The sequence below is a fragment of the Hakea prostrata genome, chromosome 1, assembly GCF_041222555.1.
Source record: "Hakea prostrata isolate BN-2017 chromosome 1, UWA_Hpros_2, whole genome shotgun sequence".
NCBI lineage: Eukaryota > Viridiplantae > Streptophyta > Magnoliopsida > Proteales > Proteaceae > Hakea > Hakea prostrata.
In genome coordinates, this window is record NC_142600.1 from 76586106 (window position 1) to 76613094 (window position 26989).

Genomic DNA, 26989 nt, shown 5'->3' on the forward strand with positions numbered 1-26989 from the left:
TCGTATGATCGAATATTGATCCAATTAAAGAACTGACTTGGTTCTTGAATCAGATTTGAATTGTAGTATCATCACTTAGAACCAAATAACCAGTAGACCCCCTAAACAGTTGATCAAGTTATTCTCTTAGAACTCCACTATCCTTGAAGAAATGGACCATCTATTTTTTAAATCTTACATCAACCTTTGAATGTGAATATGGACAAGTATCTTTCATTTAGAGGGAAATGAATGAAAATGAGCTTCTATCTTTTAAATCTTACCTCAACCTTTGAATGTGAATATGTCTATGAAATGAGTGGTCCGTTTCCTTGTGAGAAATAGATCTAATAAAATTCTTTATTCAAATCAGCGTTTGTAGTCCAACGGTTAGGATAATTGCCTTCCAAGCAATAGACCCGGGTTCGACTCCCGGCAGACGCACTAGACAATAAACTATTAATTTTATTACATTGGGCTTGAGTTGGAAATATGTATTTTTTGAAGGGATTGAGATATATTTTTGTTCACACTACTAATAAGAGATTTTATTTGGAGTCAAGATTATACTTCAAAATAAATGTCACCTTGGAATAACCGATAAAAGACCTAAAAGAGAAAGAAAAAAAAAAAAGTTTGGTAAATCTCAACTTTGCAGTGAAAAATAAGCAATAAGCATGTGAGATAACTCAGCTTGAATTCAATAAAAGGAAGAAGAAATCTAGCTGGGGGAATATAGAGTCGTATAATATGATGAAATTAAAAAGGGTATACATGTTCAAGCCTTTCTGTGTGTTTCCATTGACCCAAGAGAGGAAGAAATATTGTACCATCAAAGGATGAGAATCATCAAGAAGGTGGAGACTATAAGAGAGACTATAAGAGAGTAGAAGATGAGAAGTCTACCAAGAGAGGAGAGTCTTCTTACAAGAAGGTTGAATGTTTCAAAGCATGGAAAGATGAGCCCATAAAGAAGAGATATGCATGTATTAGTAGACTTTGAATCCCTGAAGAAACACTGAGAAAGAAGAAAAAGTGAGTGAATGATCAAAATGAGAAAGAAGAAGAGACAAGAACATCCAACCAAATAAATTTGGTATCAAATTGCCAGGGTTAGATCGCGTATTCTTGTTTCAACGGAAGATCGAATCACGCTACAGTCATCCCTCGTATTGTCGAACCATGCAAATCTCATCTCCTATGAATGTGTGTTATTCTTTCGTATTGTATACATTATTTTTTTTGGAGTACAATTAGTTTTGAAGACATTACTAAGAGGTGTTGGTCTTTACCAAAGGCAGACATTATTTTTAAAACAGACAGCATATAAAATACCTCTTTCACGAAACAAATAAAGATCTACAACTTCCAGACCATAATGCTGAACGAAAAAACCTGATGAGCAGAACTAGAAAGGCATGTATATGTGTGTGTGTCAACGCTCTAAAGATTAATTTGCACTCAGACAAAACTGCAAAAACCCTTACCTGGTAGTGGGGACAATAATATTCAATAATATATATCATGAAGTTTTGAACTTGGAACTCTCAAGCTCCACTGCAATATGTGTGGGTAGCACAACTGCACAACCCCATCTGTGCCTGAGATTTGCTGTTTCACTGCACCAAGTGGCAACAGCTAACAGTATTCCTTCCCATGGGAAATGCATCATAACTCTTTCACACCACCTCAAACAAAGCCCTCCTCAAACTGACAGTTACTTTAAGCAAGAAAAATTCAGCTGCTCCAACTCATCTCACAACTAGACATGTTATGTTAGATCAAATACATCATAATGGAGACTTTTCCCTCACGAATCAACAAACAAGGGAGGACCTAAGTGATGTTGCACTTGGGAGATCTGTACATGATGCCCAGCGAATAACTGACTCAGTCACCATGAGCTCAAGCTGTGTATGTTCCCCGAGCCCAATTGTGTGGTTTCTTCTACTGCGAATACCCAACACCCGTGATGTGGATGTCCCTACTATTCCCCCACGAATCTCAACTGGCTTGTGATCCATCTCTCCCATCTCATGCCTTAAGCAAACAGAAGAATCCAACGTGAAGGGCTTTGCCAAGCTTACCGCTACACAACCCAGGGTGATATTTATTAACGGAGTTACAGAAAACAAGTGTTGGAAAACAAGGAGCGCCAGAAATACAACTACCTCCATTAACCACATCATCTTTTGATTCATTGGCTGTGAAATGCAACGAGTTATTCCTTTGCTTCTCCGCAGGACTTGGGCTAAAGAAGGTAAAACTTGGCATGGACTGAACAGGGGAGAAGAACTCCATGCCATTTGATTCACAACAGCTACCGAACGAAAACCCACCAGACACGGGGCAGGGAGTGGTGGAATCACGCAAGAAAGAAGAGAATGAGGATTTGCACGAGAACACTGGTGAATAGCCTGGTTTGGCATCACCAGGCACAGGAGAACCAGAGGTAAAGCTCAAGTCTTGATTCCTGGTGACAAATCGGGTAGAGAATGAACTGCCATCCAGGTCCAAACTCCTGCAACCAAGGCAACCACGTTCATATGGTTCTTCAGCCACATGCTCAAGTTCTTTTATCCATTTATGATCTGCAAAAGGTTTACAACGATTACTTAAGACAAAAATTAGCAAAAATAAAAGCATTGAGGAGATCCTCCAAGAGAGGTCACAGTTCAAAGTTGCCAAAAGAAAACCCAGTACATTGAACAAGTAGAATTCATCAATTGAGAAAGCAGTGGTTATAAATAAGTTCTACTGGTTCTCAGGTGCTGTCTCTATGCTGTAGGTGGTGGACAACACTAAGACTGGAACTTTCACTGGGTTGTGGAGGCCAGGGTTTCTTCCAGGGTCATTGTATGGAATGCTGAAAGATGATTATATGGATCATGGAGATTATACGGTTCTACCAATACCATAAAGTCATGGGTTGAGGAATCAGTATTGAGTATCAGCAGAAGCTGATAGCATCTCACTGGATTGGTGCACACCAAGGGTAGGAAAGTTAAAATGAAAAAAATACAATTTCTGAAGACAAACAGGTCTAGATCTGTCCAATCTGGACTGTATTGGCTCAGTATTGGCTGCAGGGGATACAATTTCTCAAATCCCTGCACCAGAAAAGCATTCATTTTGCTTCACCCTTGATCCTTCAGTAGAAGCCTTAATTGGAATAATAAGCCAGAGGGTGCACAATGGGTTTTCTGCTCCAATGTAGCTCATGTTTGTATTCTCGTGGGCTTTGTACCATATCTACTATATTCTGATTCCCTGTAAATGAAACTTGTTATCGGTTTACCAAGAATTCGAAAAATTCATAACATAAGCTGATCCAGCCAAGTAGGCACCACCACTACATCCATTCTCTATGGTGCTCCATCACCCATTGCAAATAATGCAATAGTCAAACATTTAATTCAGAATGTAGATTAGTTGATTCGACAGCATGCAGAAAGAATTCAGATGAATATATAGTCAATAATTCTAAACATGACAAAATATGATACAAGAATACAACTACCAATTATAGAGGAAAGGTAACAGTAACTGAAAGGGCAATGGTAAAACCAAGGACAAGAAACCAATTATAGAGGAAAGGTAACAGTAACTGAAAGGGCAATGGTAAAACCAAGGACAAGAAAAGTGCTTTTTTCTGGAGGTTAATTAGGTGAAAGAACAAGTTTGACTTTGCTGTGACACTATAACCACAACAAACTAATCCCAACTTAACCGGGTAGGCTACTTGGCCATCTGACTCTGATCTTTATAATTTATATCAGAAATGCATTAAATAACAGCAGTTAATATCACACCATTGGAAAGTTAATGGAAGAAGCCTCAAAATGCAGCATGGACTCTCTAATAGCTCTTTCATGCAATATATTGTGTTTTTATTTGTTAGAATCATATATTAAATGTGCCAGGGAAAAAAAACAAAGGAACTCATAAGTTTCCCAATTGCAGAACAGACAAGAGTAATCAATGAAACTGAAATTTTGAGTTTTTTTTTTTTTTTGTGGAAGCCCCCTTCCATGGGTAAGGTTCCGACGGACCAATTTCCAAGCCAACAGGGAAGCAAGAACGTAAGATACACCACCGATGCACAGAGCAACCTAACCTGAGATGGTTAAAAATCTTTGCTGTTCACTGTTCCTGGTAGCAGAATGTGTCAACCAAGAACGAAATAAGTAAGGAATACAAAAAGAAACTTCCTTCAAGTTCAAAGTATTCCAATATTTCTTGAAAATTTATCCCTGTTAGAAAATTTATCTTACATTTTTTTGGCATTTGTATTTATTTGGTCGGACAAACCTGATTGTTTGGGGGTATCGTTGAGTGAGAGCTAATCTAACAATATGATGGGATGTGGCCCCTCCGTGGGTGCCAAGCGTATTAATGATCAAGACATCAGCATTTCGTTCAGTAAAAAATGTCCTGAAATTTGAAATGGAAGTTGTTTCCCAACTTGTTGCATTGCATTTTAGTACAAGATTTTCTCTTTTCTTGATCCTTGTGCAGATTGTATTGGTTTTCAATACATCCCATCAAAAAAAATTATGCCAAACAAAATGAACAATCAAGTGTGAAAACCAAGTGTTACCATAGGCCAACCATATAAGCTACGAACACCATTAAATTAAACAATCAGATACTGGAATTTACAACATCCCCTAATGAATATAGAGATTTATCAATAGGTAGTGTTGCACAAATACTCAGCCAAAGAGCTACTGCAATACTAATAAAAAAGACAGTTGTAGCTACTGGACGATGAAATGGGTTTTAGAATTTATTGTGAGATATATCTTAGCTTAAAGTAAAGTAACACAATCATAAATAAGAAACAACTAATGAGACATGCAACATACCAAGAACCTGTGCTGCAGTAAGCCTCTTAGCAGGATCTGTACAAAGCATTCCACTGATCAAGTCCCGGGCAGATGCGGATACGTGATCCCAGGGATCCAATGGGAACCGTAAATCAGCTGCCCTAACAGCTTCAAAGATCCTTGATTTGGTCTTCCCCCAAAATGGTGGCACCCCACTGAGGAGGATGTAAAGGATAACCCCAGCACTCCAAACATCAGCTGCTTGACTGTATCCCCCTGCCAGTACTTCTGGAGCTATATAGAATGGACTCCCTACAGTTCCATACAAACTCTGGCCTGTTGATGAACAGAACCTCAATGACTAAAAACATTAACTTAAAAGTTTCAAACTTTTGATATAATCAACCAAGAAAAAGAAAAATAGAAAAGTAATACCTGGCCTGATATAGGTTGCAAGACCGAAATCTGCCAATTTAATCGGTGAGCAACGAGCCTTTGTGGCCAACAGAATGTTTTCAGGCTTCAAATCTCTATGGACAACACCCTTGTCATGACAATACATAACCACTTGCATCAGATGACTGAAAAGAACCCTAGCCTCAGACTCAGGGAACCTTCCATGCTTCTCCAAGCGGTGGAAAAGCTCCCCACCAGCACAAAGTTCCATCACCAAATGCACATAATCCTCCTCCTCATAAACTGCTTTAAGATCGACAACATTTGGATGCCCAGATAACCTAGTCATTATTTCAATCTCAAGCTTGACACTCCGGACATCGTCTAGTGTGCTCAATTTTTCCTTTGCAATGGATTTGCACGCAAACAACTCTCCAGTGAATTTATCTGAGCAGACACGAATAACACCAAATTGCCCCCAACCCAATTCTTCCCCCAAAACATATTGGTCTTCTAATCTTGCGATCTGGCTTGAATCTAAGATAGTCTGAGACAGGCTTGAAACTTTGTAGCAGCTGCAGGATTGAGCTTTTTTTGTACTGACGCTGTTGCTCTCGGCAACTGCCATAAGAATATCACAGACCTGTCTCTGTGATAAAATTTATAGCTACCTCTGCAATTGAATACCCGTCTCCCTGCTCCTGGAGCTCTTCCTCATAACAAAGATAAATGTCTTCAAGGTCAAAATATTTATAAAGAAGATTCTCCTAGATGGTATTTGAAGCTCAAGATCAATGCTTATAAAATGTGTCAGGGCAGGATGATTCCAGAAGCCAGTCAGAGATCAAAATTTCAACAGAGCCTTGGATTTCTTCTTTCCTTGTTTCATCACCTGGTGCTGAAATTTCAAACAAACAAAAAAACATTTCTTTCAATAATCAGAGGAAAAAACTGATATTCCAAATATACATATATTTTGGCCAAGCTGCCAGAGTCGAAAAACAAGAATATAGAAGGGGAAATTAGACAGTTTTTCGAGGAAAAGTTCAGATTCCCTTCCAGCCTAAGAGATCCCCAGCTAAAAAAGCAGCAGAAACCCAATAATGTAATAATCTTCTAAAACTCAACCTGGAGTAACAATATTAAATTTCATTCATAAACTCCTCAAACCCAGGAGGAAAGTGAAAGACCAAATAATGCCCAAAAGTCTCCACGGATCATGAAATAGAAGACGAAAGAATGATTGAACCCTAAATCAGTTTCAACCAACTTAAAAACATACACTTCTCAACTAACTACCTGCAAAGAAACAAATTCATTTGAAAAGAAAAAACCCAGAAAAAAACCCATAAGAATAAAAACAGCAGAATTATCTTCCACTGAAAATTCAATAACAGAAACAAAATTAGAAACTTAACCCAGCCCACATTTTGAATTGAGCTCACAAGATCAAAGACCAAATTAAGAGGAAAGAAAGAAAAAAAAGAAACTTTAGTATACAAACTGACCTGGAGGAGCAGAAATTCACTGGGAAGGAGAAGGAAGGTGAGAAAGAGAGAACTCCACTGTAGAAGAAGTACATTGGAGCTCTTCGAATGCTCAACCGACCATTCTCCACCGTTTTCCGGTGGGTCAAGCTCTACTTTGTTTCAGTCTCGCACGGACGTGAAAACCAGATTAATTAAGGTTTAATATTCTTGTGTTCCACTCTTTCTCTCATATATATTGTATTTGAAAAGCAGAAAAAGAAATTCGTTGGGAATATAAGCGCTGCGTTGACGGCCATTTTCTGGGAGTTAAAGGCAATTAAGGATAAATTGTGGAGGTTTCTGTTGCTAATAATTCAGAATCTTTTTACTGGATCAGGACGTTTTTCAAATTAATATAGAATATTCTGGGGTTGTTTTTTAACGCAGATAAGACAGGTTGCTCAAACGGAAAACGAGGAAAAGTGAAATTTGAGAAATCTGATGTCATTAGTCACCACGAGTCATGGTTGGTTTCTAGCCGTTGAGCTGTGAAAAATCAAAGTTTGACTTTGAATTCTAATGTGGACCGCCGTTCGATTCCTGGACCCCACACACATTCAGATGAAAAAAAACCTAAGGCTGTGTTTGTTTGCAAATGTGAGGTGGGAAAAAACACATGTGGGTCCCATGTGTAGTGGGGTGAGGGAGAAAGAAATGAAAAAAAAAGGATTTTGTGGAAAAGTGATAGGGTGGGTCTTACTTTTTACTTTTCCCAACTTTTCCACAAAGTTCCACCAAATATGTGAGGTTTTAAAATAGCATGGGGTGGGAAAGTTGGCTGCCACATCAAGGAGACAAGGCAAGGAAACTTGTTTCTCACTTTTCCACCTCCAAGCAACCAAACAATTTACTATTTTGGGATTTAAAGGAAAAGTAAGAAATCTACACTTTTTTCAAGAATTTTCCCACCCTTTTTTCCCACTCTACCTTTATTCCAGCAAACAAACGTAGCCTAAAGGAATTGGCTTAATTGGTTGGCCCACTACAAAGGTGGTAGGCTTCCTACAGTCCGGATCGTCTCCCAGACTGGGAGCACTCTATGTTTTCCGACGACTATTGACCACAAATTATAGGGGGTTTACAGGATTAGAGTAATGGAATTTATTTTTTACTTGTGGGTCCCACATAATTTGTGATTGTAACATCGTTGGAAGAGCCGTCATGGGAGATGATCCACACTCTAAATATGTGTGGGGGGAGAGATATGAGGAAAGCACGATACAAATTTAGGGTTCAAAGACCAACCTTTCATGGTATGGGTCAAAAGTTCGAATCTCCTTTGTATCAAAGGCAATTGGAGGCCTATAAGGCCAAGAATTGCAGAGAAATAAAAGTTCAAACCCATGACTTCTTTGGTCTTACTGCACTACATATGAGACTGCCATTACTATGCAAGATGTACATCCACCACATAGACACTCAATAATTGAAAACAAAAAAGCTCAAATAGATGATTTTGAAATGTTTAGATTTTTAAGACTCTGAAAGAGAAGTGGAATTGGAAGGTTTTCATGTATTTTTTTGACCAGGGAGAAGCTCACCCTCACCCCCCCTTCTTAAAAATTCCTACTAAAAGTTCTAGCGTTCTTTCTTTTTATTTTTGATCATCTAGTTCATCTTTCCCAGTGAAAATATCAACATTTATCCCCCTCTCTCTCTTTTGGAGAAAATTTTATAGGTAAGGATAATGGGTAGAAAAGTCATTATATCTCCATCACCTACGTTGAATCCTGACTCCATCTTTGTCTTTAACACAAGCCATTCATAGTGCTCTAGCTTTATTCATTGTAGAATTTGGATTCTTATGTCGATGATTCATATAGAATTTAAAATGATCTTTGTTTATGAGGTTTGATATTCTAATATTTTATTCATCACTATCACCATCACCATTCAAAAGCAAGTAAGGAATTAGGGTTTTGATTCCATGATGAGTTTAACCTTTAAGATCTAAATAATATCTCAATTCGAATTTGATCGACTTCTGATTACACTGATCAAATTTAGCTATTGTGACCTAAGACCCGTTTCAATAATGTTTTGAAATAATGTTAGTATCTTTACCTAAAATATCAAACCAGTGAAGAGGTCAAACTTCGTAACTTAAACCAAGAAACACGACTTCATCAATGGTCAACCTTAATTCTTTTTTTCTTATAATATCTAAACAATTAATCCTAGAAATTTTTTTGTCATTAAAGAATTAATATTAAGTATTATTAATTAATAAACTTATGATATATATAGAGAACAAAGTCTATGCAAGACTGAAATCTTCTTAGCCAGGGATAAAGCTTTGCCATACATTTAATTATACATAAAAAAATATCCCAAAGATGTAATCATGGCACATTATAAGTGAAACTGAATGAACAATACAAGGAACACATGTGAAATGTTTGACTTTGTAACGGTTTTGTTTTATTTTCTTAAAGTTGACTCTAAAATGTTGGTGACTGGTCAACGTCATAGAGAATTTGGAAAGGACTACCTATGTTGTATGACATCAATATCTCCATTGGTGAGAATGTGAGATTTGTCTTTGATACCTATGAGAGAATAAATAGGTCCTTAACTCTCTCTTTTCTTTTCTTCTTTCTTTCTTTTTTTTTTTTCTTCCCTTTTTATTTTTTATTTTTTATTTTTAAAATTTTTTTTTAATACCAATTATATATATAAAAAGGTATAGATTTTGAACCATTTAATTGATACAAGGTAATTTTTTTCGGCCAAAATACAAGGTAATGAATATGTCTTAGAACCTCCCTCTTCATCACATCTTTCCCCATCTCGCTTGGCCCATTGAGCTTTCAGTCACTGTGACTGGTTGATCATGTGATAAAATTACCATCTAGACTTTATTTATGTGATCAAGTTAGCCTATAAAATTAATACGAGATTGAATCATCATCACCCACACTAATGCACAAAGCATGGCAAAATTTTATTAAGTTAAGAGATTCATTTGGTGCAAAGGTAAGTAGATTTTCTCTTTGGACCCAAAATCCTGACCAATGAATAGGTATTGAAAATTGAAAACCTTGGACCAGATATGTTGGCACAAAGGGCTACAAAGGGCCCATGTTCTTGACCTTCCTGCCTTAGTGCCTAACTACCAACCTTGTGGTGGTGGAGGTGGTGCTGTTTCTACTTTTTATGGTATGGACCATGAAGTGCAATGTCTACTCATTGGATTTTCCTTTTTCTTTTTTCAGATCATGCAAAGCAATTTTGACTTTTAAAATTCTCATTGGTGAGCATGACATGGCCAAGCCAGGCAAAACCTTGGTCCCCTTGAAATTTTTTATCCATAGGACTAGAGAACTGTGTTTTGTTCATAATTTTTCAGTGCTAGTTAAAGAGGGTTTTTCAGTGCCAATTGAAGAAGGGCTTGAAGTTGATTTTAACTAGTGAATTTACGTGCGGAGGTCTTAAGTTGATCATTGCTCGGTGAAGTCTAATTTAAGGCTCAGAGGAGAGTTTATATCTCAGTACTAACAAAGTAAACCAGATGTGGGATCCCTCTTAAACTTGTGATAGAAGAGTATAAAAGAACGTAATCTCTACCGCAAAGATAAGATAGCATGGCTGTGGTTGAGAATCCAACTTGCATCCTCCACTAAATAAAGCTTCTCAAGAATAATAAATAAATGATTTATGGGTAATAAATTCAAGAATAATAAATTAGGATACTTGATGTCCTAGTACTTTTATGCAATAGGTCTATGAGTGCAAGTGTGCAACATTAAGGTTTTAATCAATACTTTGTGGGGACCACTCTTCTTTCTTCCTGTAGAAGATAAGAAATCTATCATATGTATAAGCATCACCTCCATCCATATTGCCTTTAGTATAGATTTTTTAAAGATGCAAGGAAGATGGTGGTGTGGTTTTCTGTCTTTTTATTTTTGGCAAAAGTTCTTATATACTCATACATGAATGTGATCGAAAATGTGAACCCGATCTTTTTTTTTTTTTTGGTAAAAAAACCCGATCTCTTTCATTAAGAGATATTGATCATTACCAATTGAATCTACCATTTGAAGATAAGAGTAGATCAGTTTTTGCTTGGAGTTAGGTCATGCAGGTATTGGGCTCGTATTGAGTCATGAATGTGAGTTTTTGATGAGGTATTCTTCAGTGAAAGTATAGTGTGATTCGGCTTTGGTGGGTGAAGTTTTGGTGCTTCTTTTGGGCCTAGAGGAAATCTTCATTTTTTTTTTTTTGGTATCTGAGGTTCATCGGGGCCAGCTTTTTGCGCACCTCGATTACATCCTCAGAGATTGCTTTGTCATCCGCAAGGGTCGAACCATGACCTCTCTACTAAGAAGTATGGATCTTACCACTCTACCAACCCTGCATTGAAGAAATCTTCAAATTTTTGCTTACATTTGTTATGGTGGAGTCAAAACTGTGTTGAACTAATCCACCTCATTCTTATTCCCATATCTACAACGCAGGGTTGCTCGGTTGGTAAGATTAACACATCTTAGTGAAGAGGTCGTAGGTTCAATTATGCTTGATAGTATATTATGTAATGCCCCATCACCAATATACAAAGAATGTGCATGTTTACCTAATAAAAAATAATAATAATAAGATAAATTATCTCGGTTAGGCACATCCCTAGAATGGCTAATGTAAATGTGGACACTCAAGTTAAGTGAGCTCTGACTAAACAAGCAATATAACTCGGGCACTCAGTGGCTCTTGGATCTTTGTCATTCCGAAACCTTTTATTGTATATTCTCACTCCTCTATAAAAACTAAATGGAGGGTAGAGAAGTCCTTAAGATAACCTTATAAATGTGTGAGAAGATCCATGGATTTCTTCACTCCTGGGCTTTAAATTAAAATCTCTCCAGCAACAAGATTGTCTTGTTACTTTGGGTATCTAACCTTATCAATGAAGATGATCGTTCGTAGAGGTAAGACTTGATCAGAACTTAGTTTGCAGAAGATGAACCGAAGCCATCCATAGAATTAAATTAGCCCTCTTTCTCCAGGATGATCAGCTGATCTAGGGAGGTAGTAGAAATGGCCAGTTCTCAGTGAAGGTCCAGGCTTACAAATTACAATGGAGAATGAAGGAAGAGGGGGAAAGCAAAAAACCATCTTCATCAAGAAGTCATTCCTGGGAGGAAATGTCTCTTGAGCCTATGGTTTGAAGTCTAGAAATGTACGTAAAACCTACTCAAAAGTGAGATCTTTTGTGTGGCAAGCATGTAATGAAGGTCTAGCAGCATCAAGTGAGCTAGAAGGCCAGAAATGAAAATATAACTGGTGCGTAAAGTAGGCAACCTGAACAAATAATCCAAGAGGTGTTGATGGCGTATGAAGAATTTTGGAATGAGATTTGAGTTGGAAGCCAACAATTCACAGAGAGGCAGCGTTGAAAATGCACCAGGACACCAATGGAATCCTCCAAACCCACCACCATTCGTAAAGGTAAGCGTTGATGCCTCCTTTAAAGAGAAAGAGAAGAAAGGGGGGAGACAGGTATTCTGATCAGAGACCATCTGGGAAGACCGCTTATGGCTGTTTCCACTCTGCAATTTAGTTCGGTGCTCGAAGGTGAAGCTTTGGCTCTCAGATTCGGTTTGCTATATATATGTACTTGGGGAAGGTTATGACTACATAGAGTTTAAATCAGATTCTGAAATGCTAATTGATTTTCTTCTAAATCAAGCCCATATACTTTTCAAGCCCAGTCCATAGTAGATGACAATAGATATTTGTCGTCAAATTTGTTGGGCTTCAAACCTAGCTACATTCCTAGAAATTCCAACCAAATCGTGGATTTTCTAGCACAGGGTGGTAGAGTGGTAAGACCATACTTTCCAGTGGAGAGGTCATGAGTTCGACTCTTGTGGATGACAAAACTCATGTAATCAAGGTGCGCGCAAGCTGGCATGGATGAACCTCAGATACCACAAAAAAAAAAAAAAAAAATTTCTAGCTCGGAAGGTGCTCGGGGTGTCGTACCCAATAGACTGGTTGTGTTCCTCTTTGAGCTATGCTTGGCCATGGCTGAAGTTTCCCAATAAAACACTTTATTAGTTTATTACAACCACGGAACACAATTTTGCCAAATTTCGGCGGTTTCGGTGAACGGCGAAACGATACTTTGGCGAAAATGAATTTTCCAAAAATCGCCGGAAAATTTCCCGGCAAACCAGCAAAATACACCGAAAACAGCCCCAAGAAGTTGCTGGTATCTCCCTATTGTTCCAAACTTCCAATCCTCGATTCAAATTGAACCTTACCAAATTTGTAGAGAAACAACAATAGAGAGATTGAAACAACATCATTTTAGCATTTTAGAGAGAAGAGGTGAGAGGAGAGACTAAGAAGAGCTCGTTGAGTTCACAATCACCGGAGATGGTGGTCGTCATCGTCCATAACAATGGCTTCAGCCTTCGATGCAGATCATTGGAAACGAAGATGGGTCTGCAACTCTACAACTCAGCAAGAAGAAAGAAGAAACAAGAAACAAGAAAGAAGAAAAAATGAAAAATGAGTCTTTGAGTCTTGAGTCTAAGTCTTGACCGTCTGACGGTCTGAGACTCTAAGGTTGCGTTTGTTTGTTGGAATAAAGGTGGGGTGGGAAAATTCTTTAGAAAAGTGTAGATTTCTTACTTTTCCTTTAAATCCCAAAATTGTAGATTGTTTGGTTACCTAGGGTGGGAAAGTGAGACTTGTTTGGTGATGTGGCAGCCCAACTTTTCCACCCCAAGTCATTTTAAAACCCCACAAATTTAGTAGAATTTTGTGGAAAAGTTTGAAAAAATAAAAAGTGGGACCCACCACTATCACTTTTCCATAAAACCCTTTCCTTTCTTTTCTTTTTTCTCTCCCTCACCCTACTACACGTGGGGCCCACATGTTTTTTTTTCCTACCATTTTTTCCCACCCCACCTTTACAAACAAACGTAGTCTAATGGTAATTGATGAGGGATGAATGGATATGCTTGCCTTACGTTTACTCGCCTTACATGAGTAATTAATGGGAATATAGAAGATTTTTCACAGGTGTAGAGTTGTGCAGTGCATCACACCAATCACTTTTTTTATAATATAATTTATATTTTATAATTACTTTTTCGGTAAGTCAATAACCAGCATGTCATTTCTAGCGGATATTTCGGCGAGATATATCCATATTGCCCGGTTTGCTGGGTAGCGAACAGGGGCAATATGAACGAACTTTCGCTCTATAATTACAATAAAATAACAACAAAAAAAAAATAAAAAATTAAAAAATAAAAAAATAAAAAAAAAAAAACTAAAAGGCCCCGTGTACTCAAAAGAAAAAACGATTTGGAGCGGCAGAAATCGGGAATGACAGGGGCCGAATCAATCCAGTTCACCGATCCGATTTCCGATTTCCGATTTTAAAACCATGAAAGCATGCGAATCTGCGAGAGATAGAAAACTTAAGACTCTGCTTTTGTCAACACCTTCACCTTCACTCTCTCCACAAATGTTTCACTTCTTTATCACAATCGGGAAACTCTGTCGTTGTAGCTGAGCCTGCTTGTGTTTTCCCCATTTCTTGGAAGAACATCCACACCCAGTTCCGAAATCCGTTAGGACCTAAGGTTAGAACCTCTCTCTCTTTCGTCTTTGATACTGCTGTTGTTATTTTTGCGAAGAGTTTAATTAGCTTGTTCCATTGAATATGGCGATGGAAACCCTATAATTAAAATTGGGTCTGTTAGCAATGGACGTTTAGGGTTGATTTTCATTGAATTACAATAACCAGAAAACTAGTATCCCAATATATAATTAGTTGCTTCCTTGTTTTTGATCTGTTTATATTTGTCTGTGTGATTGTATCAGAGAAGTTACTCTTCCTACGAATGAGCTTTGATGGCATTCACCATGAGTTTGACCTCTTCAAGTCTCATGAACCTCAGCCTAACTCCAAGAACTACAGTTTCACCTGGAAGGTGCAGAGCAATCAATTCAAGATCCTCAATTGGGTATCTTAGTATCCGAGCAGTACAAGAGAATCAGGGGCCAAGGAGGTTGGTTGATATAATCCGGTTTGTGCCTGAGCTCTCTCGGAACTATTTTAGAAGTCCATCAAGGAGGGCATTGTTTGGTGGGATATCTTTACTTGGTGGATTTTATGTAGCACAGACCATCTCTCTTTCATTTGGGGCTTTAGGAGTAAATGATGTGATTGCTGCTGTGGTATGTGTTCTACTCACAGAGTATGCAACTAGGTTCTATTACAGCCGACCGAAGGTAACTTTTCCCCTTGCACTCCTGAACAATTTTAAGATGGGTTTTACCTATGGCCTCTTCATTGATGCCTTTAAGCTTGCCAGTTGATGAAAAATCCTCAATGAACAGTACTAGTTGTCTATCTCCCTTAACTGAAAATGCAGAGTGTGCATTTATCCTGAATTCATGACTTCACCATCAAGTGGATTTGATTTCTTGAATGCCCAAACATCCTGGCCTTGGCCGTATGGTTCTATCATATCAAACAGAGGACTTTCTGTGTAATTCCTTTCGGTTTTTAGTCTTATATTTCGATTCAATACTTTCTATTTTGGCACCTTGCGTATTTCCCTTCATGGTTCTTCATAAATCACTTCGAATGATGATCTCAATATCTAGCACACGGATTTCTCTGTTCTCTTATTTGAGATATTGTTGTGATGGAACACTAACTTGTCTTTAACTTGTGCTCTCTCTAGTGGTGCATTCTCCTGTTTGTGACCTTTGTTTGGCACATTGATGATGACCAACCTGATAAGTTCTATGACTGAAGAACCTTTCACGAGTCTTGAATTTTTATCTTCTTTAAGTCCAGAGACAATGTGAGCTTTTAGTGGAAGTAAAGCTATATTGGTATCTAACTAATCAAAACATTGAAGAACAGCCTATTGTCACTTGGAAGCCTTTTTCTTGTTATGGAGTTATGGTGAACCTGGACTAGATCTCTTGCAGTCCAAGAATGATGAGATAGCTTGATTACTGTAGAATCATGTTTCCTTTGCATTCTCTTTTTTTATTCTTCTATGTAATCTTTTTTGTCCCAATGAGATGGATCAAACTATAACAAGTACTGTAAAGGAGATGTTTATGGATCAATCATGAATAATATTCCTTTTTGTATTTATTTCTTGTCTTTGGGTTATAATTTGGATTGTGGTGATACACTTACGTGTGAGGAGTATTTCGATAAGCTGAGATTTTGTAAAGGTTGAATACAATTGTAGGCCCTTCAACAAAGATGGTGCTAACTGTAATGATAAAACAATGTGGAGCACACTGTTGATCATGATTGGGCTTCCTTACATCTCAAAATACTGTAGAAAATGGAACCTAGAATGTAGAATGGAAATCATAAAATACAAATAAAACATGCATTTATGTGGTTTGGCAAGACAGCCTATGTCCTTGGTGAGATGAAATATGCTTCTCTATCAATGGAGAATCGAGTTACAGCTGCTCTTCGATAAACCTTTTTTAGCTTACAGAGGGTGAACTTCTTACTAAAGTTGTACAACTCTTTACAACCCCTAGGAATCAACCCTCAAACAAACCCTAGGAATCAACCCTCAAACAAAAGAGACAATACATCACACTGCAACAAATATAACAGATTTGTGTGAGCAACCAAAACCATGTGTATTCCTGTGTATTCCAGGGTTTCCAATCCTTCACCTGATGTGGAAACTGGCATAAATAAATGAGGCTCGATGGACTTATGTAACTGTTTAGGCTTTTTTGAGATTTAAACTAACCTGTATGATCCTTGATCATCCAACTTTTCAAGGTTCTGGTTGATTTACTAAAATGCAGATCAATAATGAGCTTGCTCTGAGTAAGCCTTTGGTGACCCAACAAGCTTTCTGAATTTGACATGCTGGTTGAATGCCAGGACACTTGGTACAAGTTACCTTGCAGCTTTGTACATTAGGCTTTGGATAGAAATGAAAACTGCTATCATTCGGGGCTGTGTTTTGTTGCCAGTGTGAACGAAATCTTTGCCTTTTGTACACAATATTTCTGATGCTGAAAACATGAGATCTGCTTCAAATGGAATAAATTCTAAGTAATTTATCTTGTTAGGCTCTATATGTTTTAGCATAAAAGTAGCTGACAGAAGGGGAAAAGGAGAAACGAAAACTTGCTAATTCTGTAAAAGTTGGAGGTGTAATTTCTATTGATTCAAATCATAAAACTGCTGTGCATCATCTGATACTACTTGTGGCCTAGGCTCAAGAAATTTTGGTTTGCCTAAATGCCACTATGGTATAAGGATGAATTGGGTGATTAGCCTCACCTAAAGTAGACACAAATGAGATGACTGTTGAGGTACAGTATATTGGCCTATGAAAAAGGTGAACTCAGATGCCAAAGGCTTCTACACAAATAGAGCTGGAGAGAGAAATTTTCATTCAAAATCTTTTAGTGTGTCTATCCCTACCATATTTTTGTTGCCACTAGAATTTTCCTGCAGTCAATATAACTGAAGAAACTCTTCAATTACTTGTGGCAGAAAAGGGGACTGAATAGAATAAACTTTTGTCGAATTACATGCTGTCCAGAACAGAGCAAATCTCTTAGCTGATTGAACTCCAAAGCATTATATCTTCAATGATTCAATTCTAAGCAATCAAAATGATTGTACCAAAAAAGAGAAAAAAAAGAAAAGAAAATCAAAATGTGACATCAGACTATCCTTCTAAAATGATTCATTTAATTGTTCTAGTCTGTAAGCATGTATTTGAAACAAGAAAACATGAGTTGTCTTTGCTTTTAAGAGGTCTCCATGACTCCATCCCAACGCGAGAATAAGAGCATTGTTACTCTTTATTAGTTCTCTGTTCACTTGAAACTCAAATTATTGGAAGTAGCTTTTCAATTATCCAAATTTTGTTGGAGTAAAGGTATACCACATTCCTTTGATAGAGTAATTTAGTACATAACGACTTGTGGAGGGCAAGATTTAAAGTATCAGTATCAAGTATTCTATTAGTCGGATGATTTTAAGAGATGTCTCATCTCATATGTAGTATTGTATTGTATTAGTCACTTCATTTTGATACAATCCAATACGTGTCATTTAAAAAAAAAAAATTAGAAAAACATCATGGGATACTTTGAACCACGGTGGTGAGAGAAATGCTAAGGCTGCGTTTGGTTCCGCGTTTCCCTGGAATCAGATTTGAAGGAATCATGATTCGAATAAAAAAAAAAACCATTTGGTTTAGTGTTGACTCAGAATCAAGGTGATTCCATCCATGGAATCACCTTGAATCCGCGTTTTAGGCTAAAAACCTGATTCCATTGGAAACCACCTCTATCACCCAAAATTAACCCAAGTATAAATATGGGTGATTCTACGGAATCACCCATTATCGTGAAACTGTGTCTCTAGGGTTCAGCTTATCTTGTAGAGCAGAGTCCTCTTCTGTTTCGTCGCCGAACTCTATTGCTGGTTCGTTGAGCTCCATCGCCTTGTTTTTTGAGCTTCGATTTGGCTTCACACCAAGTTCAGCTTGTCTCGCAGAGCAGAGTCCTCTTTCATTCCATCGCTGAGCTCCATTGCTGGTTAGTTGAGCTCCATTACCTTGTAGAGCTACAATTTGGCTTCACACCCATTTCTGCAAAAGAGATCCATAAAAAAGGTAACATCTTTCCGATGGTTTTTTTACTCTCCTGTATGTTCTCACTACAATGGTTCCAAGTCTCTCCTGTATGCTCTCACTACAGCGGTTCCAGGTCTCTCTCTCACTTTCAAAAGCAAGGTAACCAAATGGTTTTTCAGACAAATTCACTTGTCTAAATTAGGAGAACCAAACAGTTTTTTTATGACGAATATGATCCTACAGAACCAATTCCAAAGAATCATGATTCTATAGAAACATGACTTTGAAGCGGATTTCATAGAATTGCAAAACCAAACGCAGCCTAACTGATTCACCATTTCTTCACTAATGTGGATGCAATAGTCTCTCTTTGAAAGACTCATCAGACTCTCATGGAATATGTAATGCTGTAGATCTTCCACTAATAAACGAGTGAACAGCGAGATCACAGGGCTGGATTGGGCTTGAGTACAAGAATTCATCCAAAAATGGTTTGGTGATTTTTGTTGAGAATAAATTATTGAATAAAAAATACGTTTAGTATCAAAATGAAAAAATGTTAGAAGATGATAATGAAAATTAATACCAAAAAACCCTATTAATCAAAATATTAACAAAAAATTAACTATAAGAAAAATGCCCAGATTAAGAGTAACAGAGCCCATATGATGTGCTCACTAAGACAACCCTTCCCACACTTCAACTTGATACACTCTCCCTAGGTTGACAAAATAATTTACAACACAAAACAGAGAAGCTACAACTCCAGACACCAAGAAAAAAAAGTTCCCAGGGGATATTTTTTTTTAAAAACACTATTGGCAGGAGAGATGAGACTCATTTCTCTTGATTGAGAGAGAAGAAAAAAATTGAAGATGGGCAGAGTCTAATTAAGCCTTAGAATTGAATGGCATGGCCCTCATGATGATCTGGTGGCAAATAGTAACAAGAGCTATTGGGGATGGTTGCCAAGTGCACCAAACGATCCACATGTCAACCCAGGCCTTTTCTCTGTTGTAGATGATTGCTGCTCCAAGACTCCTAGCTGGGTTGATACCTGTTCTGTGATGGGGATGGTTGCCAAGTGAACCAAGAACACTGCAAACCCTATAATAAAATAACATAATAAACTCAATTAACATAGGATAATTAAAAGAAATTCTATTAAAAAAATTTGCAGAACAGATATATGTGAGGTCTCATTCGCATCCAACAGCCGAAGAGAAAAGAGAAAAGAGAAACAGTACAACCCAAGCGAGAAGAATTTTTTAACTCAAAGATGCTGCATAACAGCTACAACATCAAGCTTGCACATGATTCACAAAATGGATCTGTTTACTTCTAAAATTATTTAACCACTTGTTTGTACGACAACAAAGTGCAAACTAGACAACAAAGTGCAAAGAAGATTTAGAAGATGGCTTGTTGGCATCCATCAATGTGAAGAGTTGAGAAGCTACACGAATGTCCTGCTCTCTCCTGCACTAGACAAAATATTTAAATGTTTACCAAAGAAAAAACAAAGTATTTAAATTAACATATAGCATTGTACACCATAATAGCATAAATTCTTGTTTCAAAGCATTCCAAAACAACCAAATATAGAAGAACTAGAAGTTGGGCGCGGAATAAAAAGTTAGGCTAAGCAAGACTCAAAAGACTCCTAACTCTTACAGCCAACAAAGAAATTTGCATGCTATGATTCTCTAGATTAAATTTTTTTTAAAAAGTGGTTACTGAGATTTAGAAGGCCTAACCTCTTGATCTGTAAAGAGAAACTCATTTTGCTGGACAGGTCCCTCTACTGACTTATGACTGCCATATTTCAAGTGTGACTTAGATGAAGTTTATGATGAAGGAACCTAACCTGTAAGATAGATTAATGTACAAGATGCCACTGAAAAAGAATGAAAGTGAACAAAAATTATGAAAACATATCAGACAATAGATGGAATAACACTCACAATCCAACCCTGATTGAGAATTTGCTTGAAATCTCAGGCCCTAATTCTTTTTCTAGTCCTCCAAAAAGCATTACCTGATCAACCAAGTGAGAGAAATATTAAGATGAAACAATTTAGTCTAGTATAAGGTTAATAAACAACAAAATCAAAGAAGTAAAATACAAATAAAGAAAGTTGGAGTAGATCAGGATCAATCTCATATTCGTTGGGTTGTGGGCATCGTTTTGATGGCTGCAATCAAAACTCAACGAGTCTCCAAAGTGCTACCATCTCAGTGCCATACACACCGTTCAATCAGTCAGCTGCACTGAGGAATAATTTTCAATGATTCAAAGGTGTGGACAGTGAAAGATCATCTATAGTATTATAAAAACAAGTCTGGAAAATCTAAGTCAATCAAACTAAAGAAAGTGAATTTCCCAGAGCATCAGAGCTGTGGTGTGATCTCATTCTTTTTGTATATATATACATTTGATATATTTGCACTCATTATGTTGCTTTTCTAAGGAATCTCTTGCCAAACTCATTCAGATAGAGTTCCAACCCTCTGATTTATCAAATTCTTATTGGTGGTCAGAAACCAACTGAGAGCAGTAAGATCAAAACATGGAAAAGGAAAGTAATTTAAGTACCTATCTCTTTAACCAGGCTTCTGCACTTGCATCTTCTTTCTCAACTTTAATATATTCCAAAACAAGTAAAGAAGATTCTAGGATGATGCCAAATGACCCTGAGTAACTTTAGTTAGTAGGAGAAGGTCCAGTGAATCAAAAGTCATCTAAGCAATTCAGAGAATCAAAAATCATAAGAAGCAAAGGAACTACATCAATCCAGGTTTACAAGAAACATTTTCAAGCATTGGTTCATTAGTCCCCAAGAGGAAGAATGCAACAACTCATCATATGAAACTACAGATATTCCCACCTTCAAACAGGGAAATCCTTCTCTTCTAGCTCAACATATGGCACTAATGAAAACAAAATCCTAAAATAGCTTGATCCCAAATGTGCTAGTATACAATTCATGCACGAAGAATTATCAAAAGATTTGACTCAAAACATTTTTTAGTGAACACTCCAAAGGTTGAAGAGCAGCATCCACTGAACCCAGAATAATCCCAACTCCCAAATTCATACCACAGAGACGCAGCAAACAATTAATCAGTGGTAAAAGCCGATACAACTAGAGCAAGATTGGAAGGCCACGATGACAGATCAAACAGTCACAGCAACCAGCAATTAGAGCCTAGTAATTTCCCAATAACTCCAACTATCAGAATTCAGAACCGACTAAGAAATCAGAAATCTGAGATCCTAAACAAAATGATAAACAAATAGAAAATGAAATCAGAGAAACAGAGCACTCAGTTCAACCTATTCCTAACCTGATGGAAGACGAGACTATCTATGACTTCAAGCCACCTCAGAGGAGTCATCGAGATTATCTACGACTTCAAGCCACCTTGGAGGAGTTATCGAGATTATCTACAACTTCAGGCCAAAGGTGAAAACAATGTTAGGCATATTCATTAGCTTCTGCAATCGAAGCCAAATCACAAAGAAAGTGATTGAAATCGAATGAGAGGTTGAAGGGTTTCTCATTTGGGAAGCAATCAAGAGCAAATGAGAAAAGGAAGAAAAAACATGGTTTCAAAAAAAGAATGTGCACTGACCATTTTAACCTCACATTAGCCTTCGAAATTTAAGTAGACTTGCGCATGAATGAGGAGAATGAATTTCTCACCCATAATCCATAAGAGACAAAAAGGTCTTTTATGGATTTGAGGATTTTTCTATTCTTTTAAACAAAAATAAGATTGAAAATAGATGCCCAACACTTTAAAATAATGAAAAATGCCATAAATTGAGAATGAGAATAGATACCAAAAAGACCCTAAAAGTTTGAAATCTGGTGAATGATTATACTTGTATATATGCTCCCATTGGCAAATGCATCTATAAAATATGAAAGCCTGCACAGCAAACTCTCTTCCTGTAACATGATAATCACATAAAATGCAATTTTTCTCAGAGGGGAAAAAAGAACTGGATGATTTTTTCATTGCAAAACACCATGAACCAACAACCCCCCCCTTCTGAAAAAAAGAAAACCACTTTCAATAGTAGTTTTGGACATTTACAGGTGCTATGATGTCAATTTATATTCTCATAGTGCAGACAGTAGAACCCACTGATGTCACTGTCTTCCTTCTCTACAAGCATCAACCAGGGAGCAGCAATAGACAAGTGCCACTTCTCGACTTAAAACTGATTATTACCGCTGGCAAGCTGCAGCAAAAGTAGAAATATCCTCAACTGCCATAAACTGATTCACAACTCGCCTTAGAATGCCATCGCAGAGTTCAGAGTCTTCAGACCAGCTCCCCATGCCCTTCATTGTCTTGTCCAAATATGGTCGTGACAAATTAACAGTCGAGAGTATATAACTATAAGAAAACAGCATTAACTAAAGCTACTGACAGAAAATTAATAGCAATGTTGAACAATAAAAAACAAAATGAAAATGGAAAAAGACAAACCTACATAAACTTGCTAAACAAACACCAACCCAGCAGTTTTAACTTACCGGTATATGTCAATAACTCCATGAAACAGAAGCAAGCACAAAGACCACTTGCAAATATAGGCCAAAATTGTTTATATTGTTGAAAATCCTCTCAAACATTTCATAAAAGCCAAAATTTCATTAACAGAACATACAGATCTTAATTTTTAGATGTAAAAAGAAAGGTGGTAAAGTAAAACAACTTGTTGAAGATTTGCACCAACTGACAAGCTTTTCCTACTCTTGTCATGCAACTCGTTCAAGTAATTTTCCACCTCGAGGATGCTATGAGCTCTAATGAAAACAAATAAACCCTTTCTCCTGAGACACCATCCTTTTTGCATGTGCAGATCCAATGATCCTCCAATTTAATCATCCGAAAATAGTTACTCTTAACAGAAAACAAATGTATTCTTCTCTGAGGACACCATCCTCTTTGCAGGTGCAGTTCCAACAATCCTCTCAAGCCGGAACTGATCAAAACAAGAAAACAGCACAGTGCAGGTCATGTTGTGTGAGCCTTCAAGCATATTAACAATCTCTTGGTAGAATTCTTTTCTTTCTGGAAGAGAGTAGATTATCAAATTTTGTATGCCACGAATCTTATATCTGTGATAGAAGTGAGCTCTCTCTGTGTAAAGCATGATCTTTCGCTTTCCTCCAAAAAACCAAACCCGCGCACGAGATATATCACTCTGCTTTGTGTACTCACTGAGCATACAGAAGGATGCACTCTGGGACTTCAGGAAATTACGAATCCGAACAAATTCAAAATAAGAACTTATAAAAATCATGGTCCCACCCTCAATAGAATCCTTTATTTTTGGGAACACCTTCTTAGAAAAATAATCAAGGCGCGCATCATCAGCATCGGCAATTGAGGTGGCATCAATACGCTCATAAATCTGCCGTACTTGAAGTAGTACTTTTGGAAGAACACCTTTATATTCACATATCAACTTCACCTTTCCTTGGTAGCTAACACAATGGTGGTTGAACAGTGCATTGATGTCTGGATTTATAAAGGAACCTAATATTATTGTTTGCCGATAAAATTGTGCATGTCCATCCAAATAGCAGGGTCTTATGCGCATAACATCAGTACCATGCTGCTTAGACGGTATACGGTTCAACTGTTCAACTACTGTATTCACATGTGACCAGTTCTGCATTGATATAACATCTGCATGATCAATGACCAATACCTCTATAGAGGAAAGAAAATCGACATCTTTATCCTTCTCAACCTCAGCCTCCCCAATTTTAGTAATTAGTGCAAGAGGTGAAGCAACAAGAATATCTGAGGAGTAGAAATCACTATACAGCTTTATGCTTTTTCGAGTAAACTTGATGCCAACCATAAAATGGTCATTGTTGTTCCCACCAAAAAGAGCTTGAAAATCCGAAGGCTTGGACGTCTTCTGATGCTTTGAATTTTCTGGTGAATCATCATCATCACCTTCTTCATCCTCCCCACTTCCAAAATCCTCCAGGAAACGATCCATGTGCTCTACATTAACTTTATTTTTTGGTGGAGTCAAATATATTGTCCTCTTAACAACCCGAAGTGCAATACTTGATAGAGGCAGTAATATCAGCACCTTAGGTCGAGTAAATCCCTGATCAAGGCATCCATCACCACTAACAATTTCTGCTTTCACATCTTCTTGATGCTTGGCTAATTTTTCATTGTTTTTAGTCACCAGATCTCTGGTTCTAAAAACATGATTTAAAGCATGCATAATGTATGCATCCATGATGCTTGAATCTTCTTCCATGCCTCCGAGATAGAAGGGCTTCTTGTTGCAGTGCATTATATCACGGTAGGTATTGCAAACTGAGAAAAATAGTCTCTCTTTGGATGAATGAAAATTGCTAGCATCTTTCTTGTAGACATTCAACCAATGCTCATATAACTTTTGCTTGAGGCCATAACCAGAATTATGATCAACCTCCTTAAAGAAGCACTGTCCTGTCCCCATCCATTTGGCCATCGGCATCCCATCAACAGGTACTTCCCATTTGAACTTCCACTTCATTTTTTTCAAATCATTGACATGAGATTCTGATAATTTGTGTCCCAGATGATCATTGAAGGAACTCATACTATCCAGTGGCTTATTAGTTTGACCATTGAATTCCACATCATCCTCTGGATCCTCATCGGAGACTTCATCCTCATCTTCTGTGTCAGTTTCTTCATTCTGAACCATGAGGTCAGCCTCGGTAGGTTCCATTAGCTCAGTTCCCTCAGCATCACTCAAGTTAGATTCAGTACCAGATCCTTTTTCGCTGTCATCCTCTTCTCCAGATGCTCTGGGAGATTCGGAGCCATCATCCTCTTCTTCATCTGTATCACTTCTACCTGCTTCTTCATGTTGTCTTTTTCTGCACACATCAGCCAAAGTTTTACTACTTTTTCCCAATGTTGCTAACAAGTTATCATAAACTGATGGCTCCTGGTAGACCGCCGTAACTCCAGAAGGTATACCACTCAATTGTTCCTCAGACGAAGTCCCTGAGGAACTTGGAGATGGGCTACGTTCAACCTTAGCTTCAATGTGGTGATTCTTTCTAGAACGCTTGCTTGTGAGAGTCTTAGAAGATGTTACGGATCTCTTGAACTCTCTTCTTCCACCAAATGGTCTCCCCATTAGAGTAGCCTAATTGAAATAGTAAACAAAAACTTTCTTGCCAAATAGGAACAGAGACAAGAAAACCCAACTGCAGTGTTCCTGCAACTGCAAGTGTAAAAGATGAACAGAGACAGAAAGGATGAGTAGAGAGTTTGTCCAGTGTTGTAATCCCGCTATAGTTAATAGTGAACAGCTCTGGAGAATGTAAAAGACATAAACTCAGAAGCAACATATACATTGCAGATTTACTGAAACACTGGGAACTACCCAACAAGGTTTGATAACTAAAAGAAGTACATATTGAAGCTATAACAGGAACGTTCCAAAGACAAGTATAAGAAGTTGGAACTAAAAGGCAGAGCTGAAGGCCTTATCCAAGCAGGGAGTTTTGCTTGTTCTCTGTTTTTATTGTACCCAAAAACGAGATTTGTAGGAATGAGGATTCAACTGATTAAAACAAGTATAGGTACAAAAAAGGATCACCCTAAGGAGAAAACTCCATCAGACAAATTTTGAGAAAAGACGAGAACAACAATAATTAGATGAACATACAAGAATCCTAATGAGAAAAACCGATTTCTTTCACTGACCTTAACAGCTCAGCTTCTCACGACGCCACCGCCAGGAGATTCCGAGAATAATAAGATGGAGAAGACCTGAAACGCTGTTGAAGAGAAGACGAAGAAGAGGAACCCGACGGCGGCTGGGTTCAAGGCTTCAGGGCTTCGAGGTTGGAATCCCTTTCATCGTTTTCGTTCTTTTCGTTTCCAGTTTTTACTCGTACGTCTTATAAACCTAAAAATAAGATTATAAACCTCATGAATTTATCATTTTAGCCTCAACTTATAAACTTACCTCTTTTTTTTTTTTTTTTTTGTGGGAAAGCCTCAACTTATTTTAGAAGTGATAATCTGCTATTTGCTCAACCAGTAAGCCTCAAAGGCTTATACAGATGGGGATTTTCAATTAATATCGTATAGTGGGTCCAAGGAATGCTTGTCTGATATCACTGATCTTTCTAATTCTATCACTGTAGTTCAAAAAAATAGTTATTGTTCTTACAGAGTACAATGATTAGTTTCTTCAACATTCAGGTGTTACTACTGAGGAGTTACCTTGTTCAGGCCTTGATGTTGATCCCAATGAAGCTAAAAATAAAAAGAAGCACGTAGAGGAAATGTAGATCTCATCTAATTTTAAAAATTTTAGAACTGTTGATATAGTAATAATGGCAAATCCAAAGACTTCTTCTAGCACTTCTGCTTCTTGAAAATTGAAGAACTAAGCTAAGATAACCCACAACACTATGCAAGTATTTCTTGCAAACTCTTATGTGCTCGAAAGAGGAACAAAAAACCATGAAACCTTGGCAATAGGGTGAGGAAAGCTGCCCTTAACTAGCCATGTTTGATAAATGACGCTAATCTGCTAGAACTGTCAAGGGAGTGGTCGACCCTTGACAAAACAATATTTGCT

General features: G+C 37.5%; 3 protein-coding genes and 1 non-coding gene across 4 annotated transcripts; 2 read left to right on the forward strand and 2 right to left on the reverse strand.

Annotated features, from left to right (window-relative positions):
* Positions 1 to 351: 351 nt before the first annotated feature.
* On the forward strand, positions 352 to 423 carry TRNAG-UCC (transfer RNA glycine (anticodon UCC)). The gene has a single exon. It is a non-coding gene; the product is annotated as a tRNA-Gly (tRNA).
* A 291-nt stretch (positions 424 to 714) lies between these two features.
* Positions 715 to 6914, reverse strand: LOC149030179 (calcium-dependent protein kinase 26-like). Its single transcript, XM_089142497.1, has 5 exons — positions 6713 to 6914; positions 5244 to 6102; positions 4848 to 5144; positions 2151 to 2570; positions 715 to 2068 (listed from the first exon to the last, which is right to left on the reverse strand). The coding sequence occupies exons 2-5, from the start codon at positions 5830 to 5832 to the stop codon at positions 1797 to 1799; spliced, it is 1578 nt and encodes a 525-aa protein (XP_088998623.1). The 5' UTR covers positions 5833 to 6102; positions 6713 to 6914; the 3' UTR covers positions 715 to 1796.
* Positions 6915 to 14185: 7271 nt separating this feature from the next.
* On the forward strand, positions 14186 to 17101 carry NPQ6 (YCF20-like protein (DUF565)). Its single transcript, XM_089142498.1, has 2 exons — positions 14186 to 14334; positions 14576 to 17101. The coding sequence occupies exon 2, from the start codon at positions 14606 to 14608 to the stop codon at positions 15071 to 15073; it is 468 nt and encodes a 155-aa protein (XP_088998624.1). The 5' UTR covers positions 14186 to 14334; positions 14576 to 14605; the 3' UTR covers positions 15074 to 17101.
* Positions 17102 to 22407: 5306 nt separating this feature from the next.
* Positions 22408 to 26287, reverse strand: NOF1 (U3 small nucleolar RNA-associated protein). The gene is made up of 2 exons (XM_089142499.1): positions 26104 to 26287; positions 22408 to 25618 (listed from the first exon to the last, which is right to left on the reverse strand). The coding sequence occupies exon 2, from the start codon at positions 25529 to 25531 to the stop codon at positions 23270 to 23272; it is 2262 nt and encodes a 753-aa protein (XP_088998625.1). The 5' UTR covers positions 25532 to 25618; positions 26104 to 26287; the 3' UTR covers positions 22408 to 23269.
* Between the last annotated feature and the right edge of the window lie 702 nt (positions 26288 to 26989).

What these genes read in the sequence shown, in the direction of transcription:
- LOC149030179 (XM_089142497.1), bottom strand. Translation starts at nt 5,832, where the DNA reads ATGGCAGTTGCCGAGAGCAACAGCGTCAGTACAAAAAAAGCTCAATCC. An exon ending in TACTGCAGCACAGGTTCTTG is followed by an intron (nt 2,571 to 4,847) that starts GTATGTTGCATG and finishes AACCTTTTGCAG; the next exon opens with ATCATAAATGGATAAAAGAA. An exon ending in AGATGATGTGGTTAATGGAG is followed by an intron (nt 2,069 to 2,150) that starts GTAGTTGTATTT and finishes TGGGTTGTGTAG; the next exon opens with CGGTAAGCTTGGCAAAGCCC.
- NPQ6 (XM_089142498.1), top strand. Translation starts at nt 14,606, where the DNA reads ATGGCATTCACCATGAGTTTGACCTCTTCAAGTCTCATGAACCTCAGC.
- NOF1 (XM_089142499.1), bottom strand. Translation starts at nt 25,531, where the DNA reads ATGGGGAGACCATTTGGTGGAAGAAGAGAGTTCAAGAGATCCGTAACA.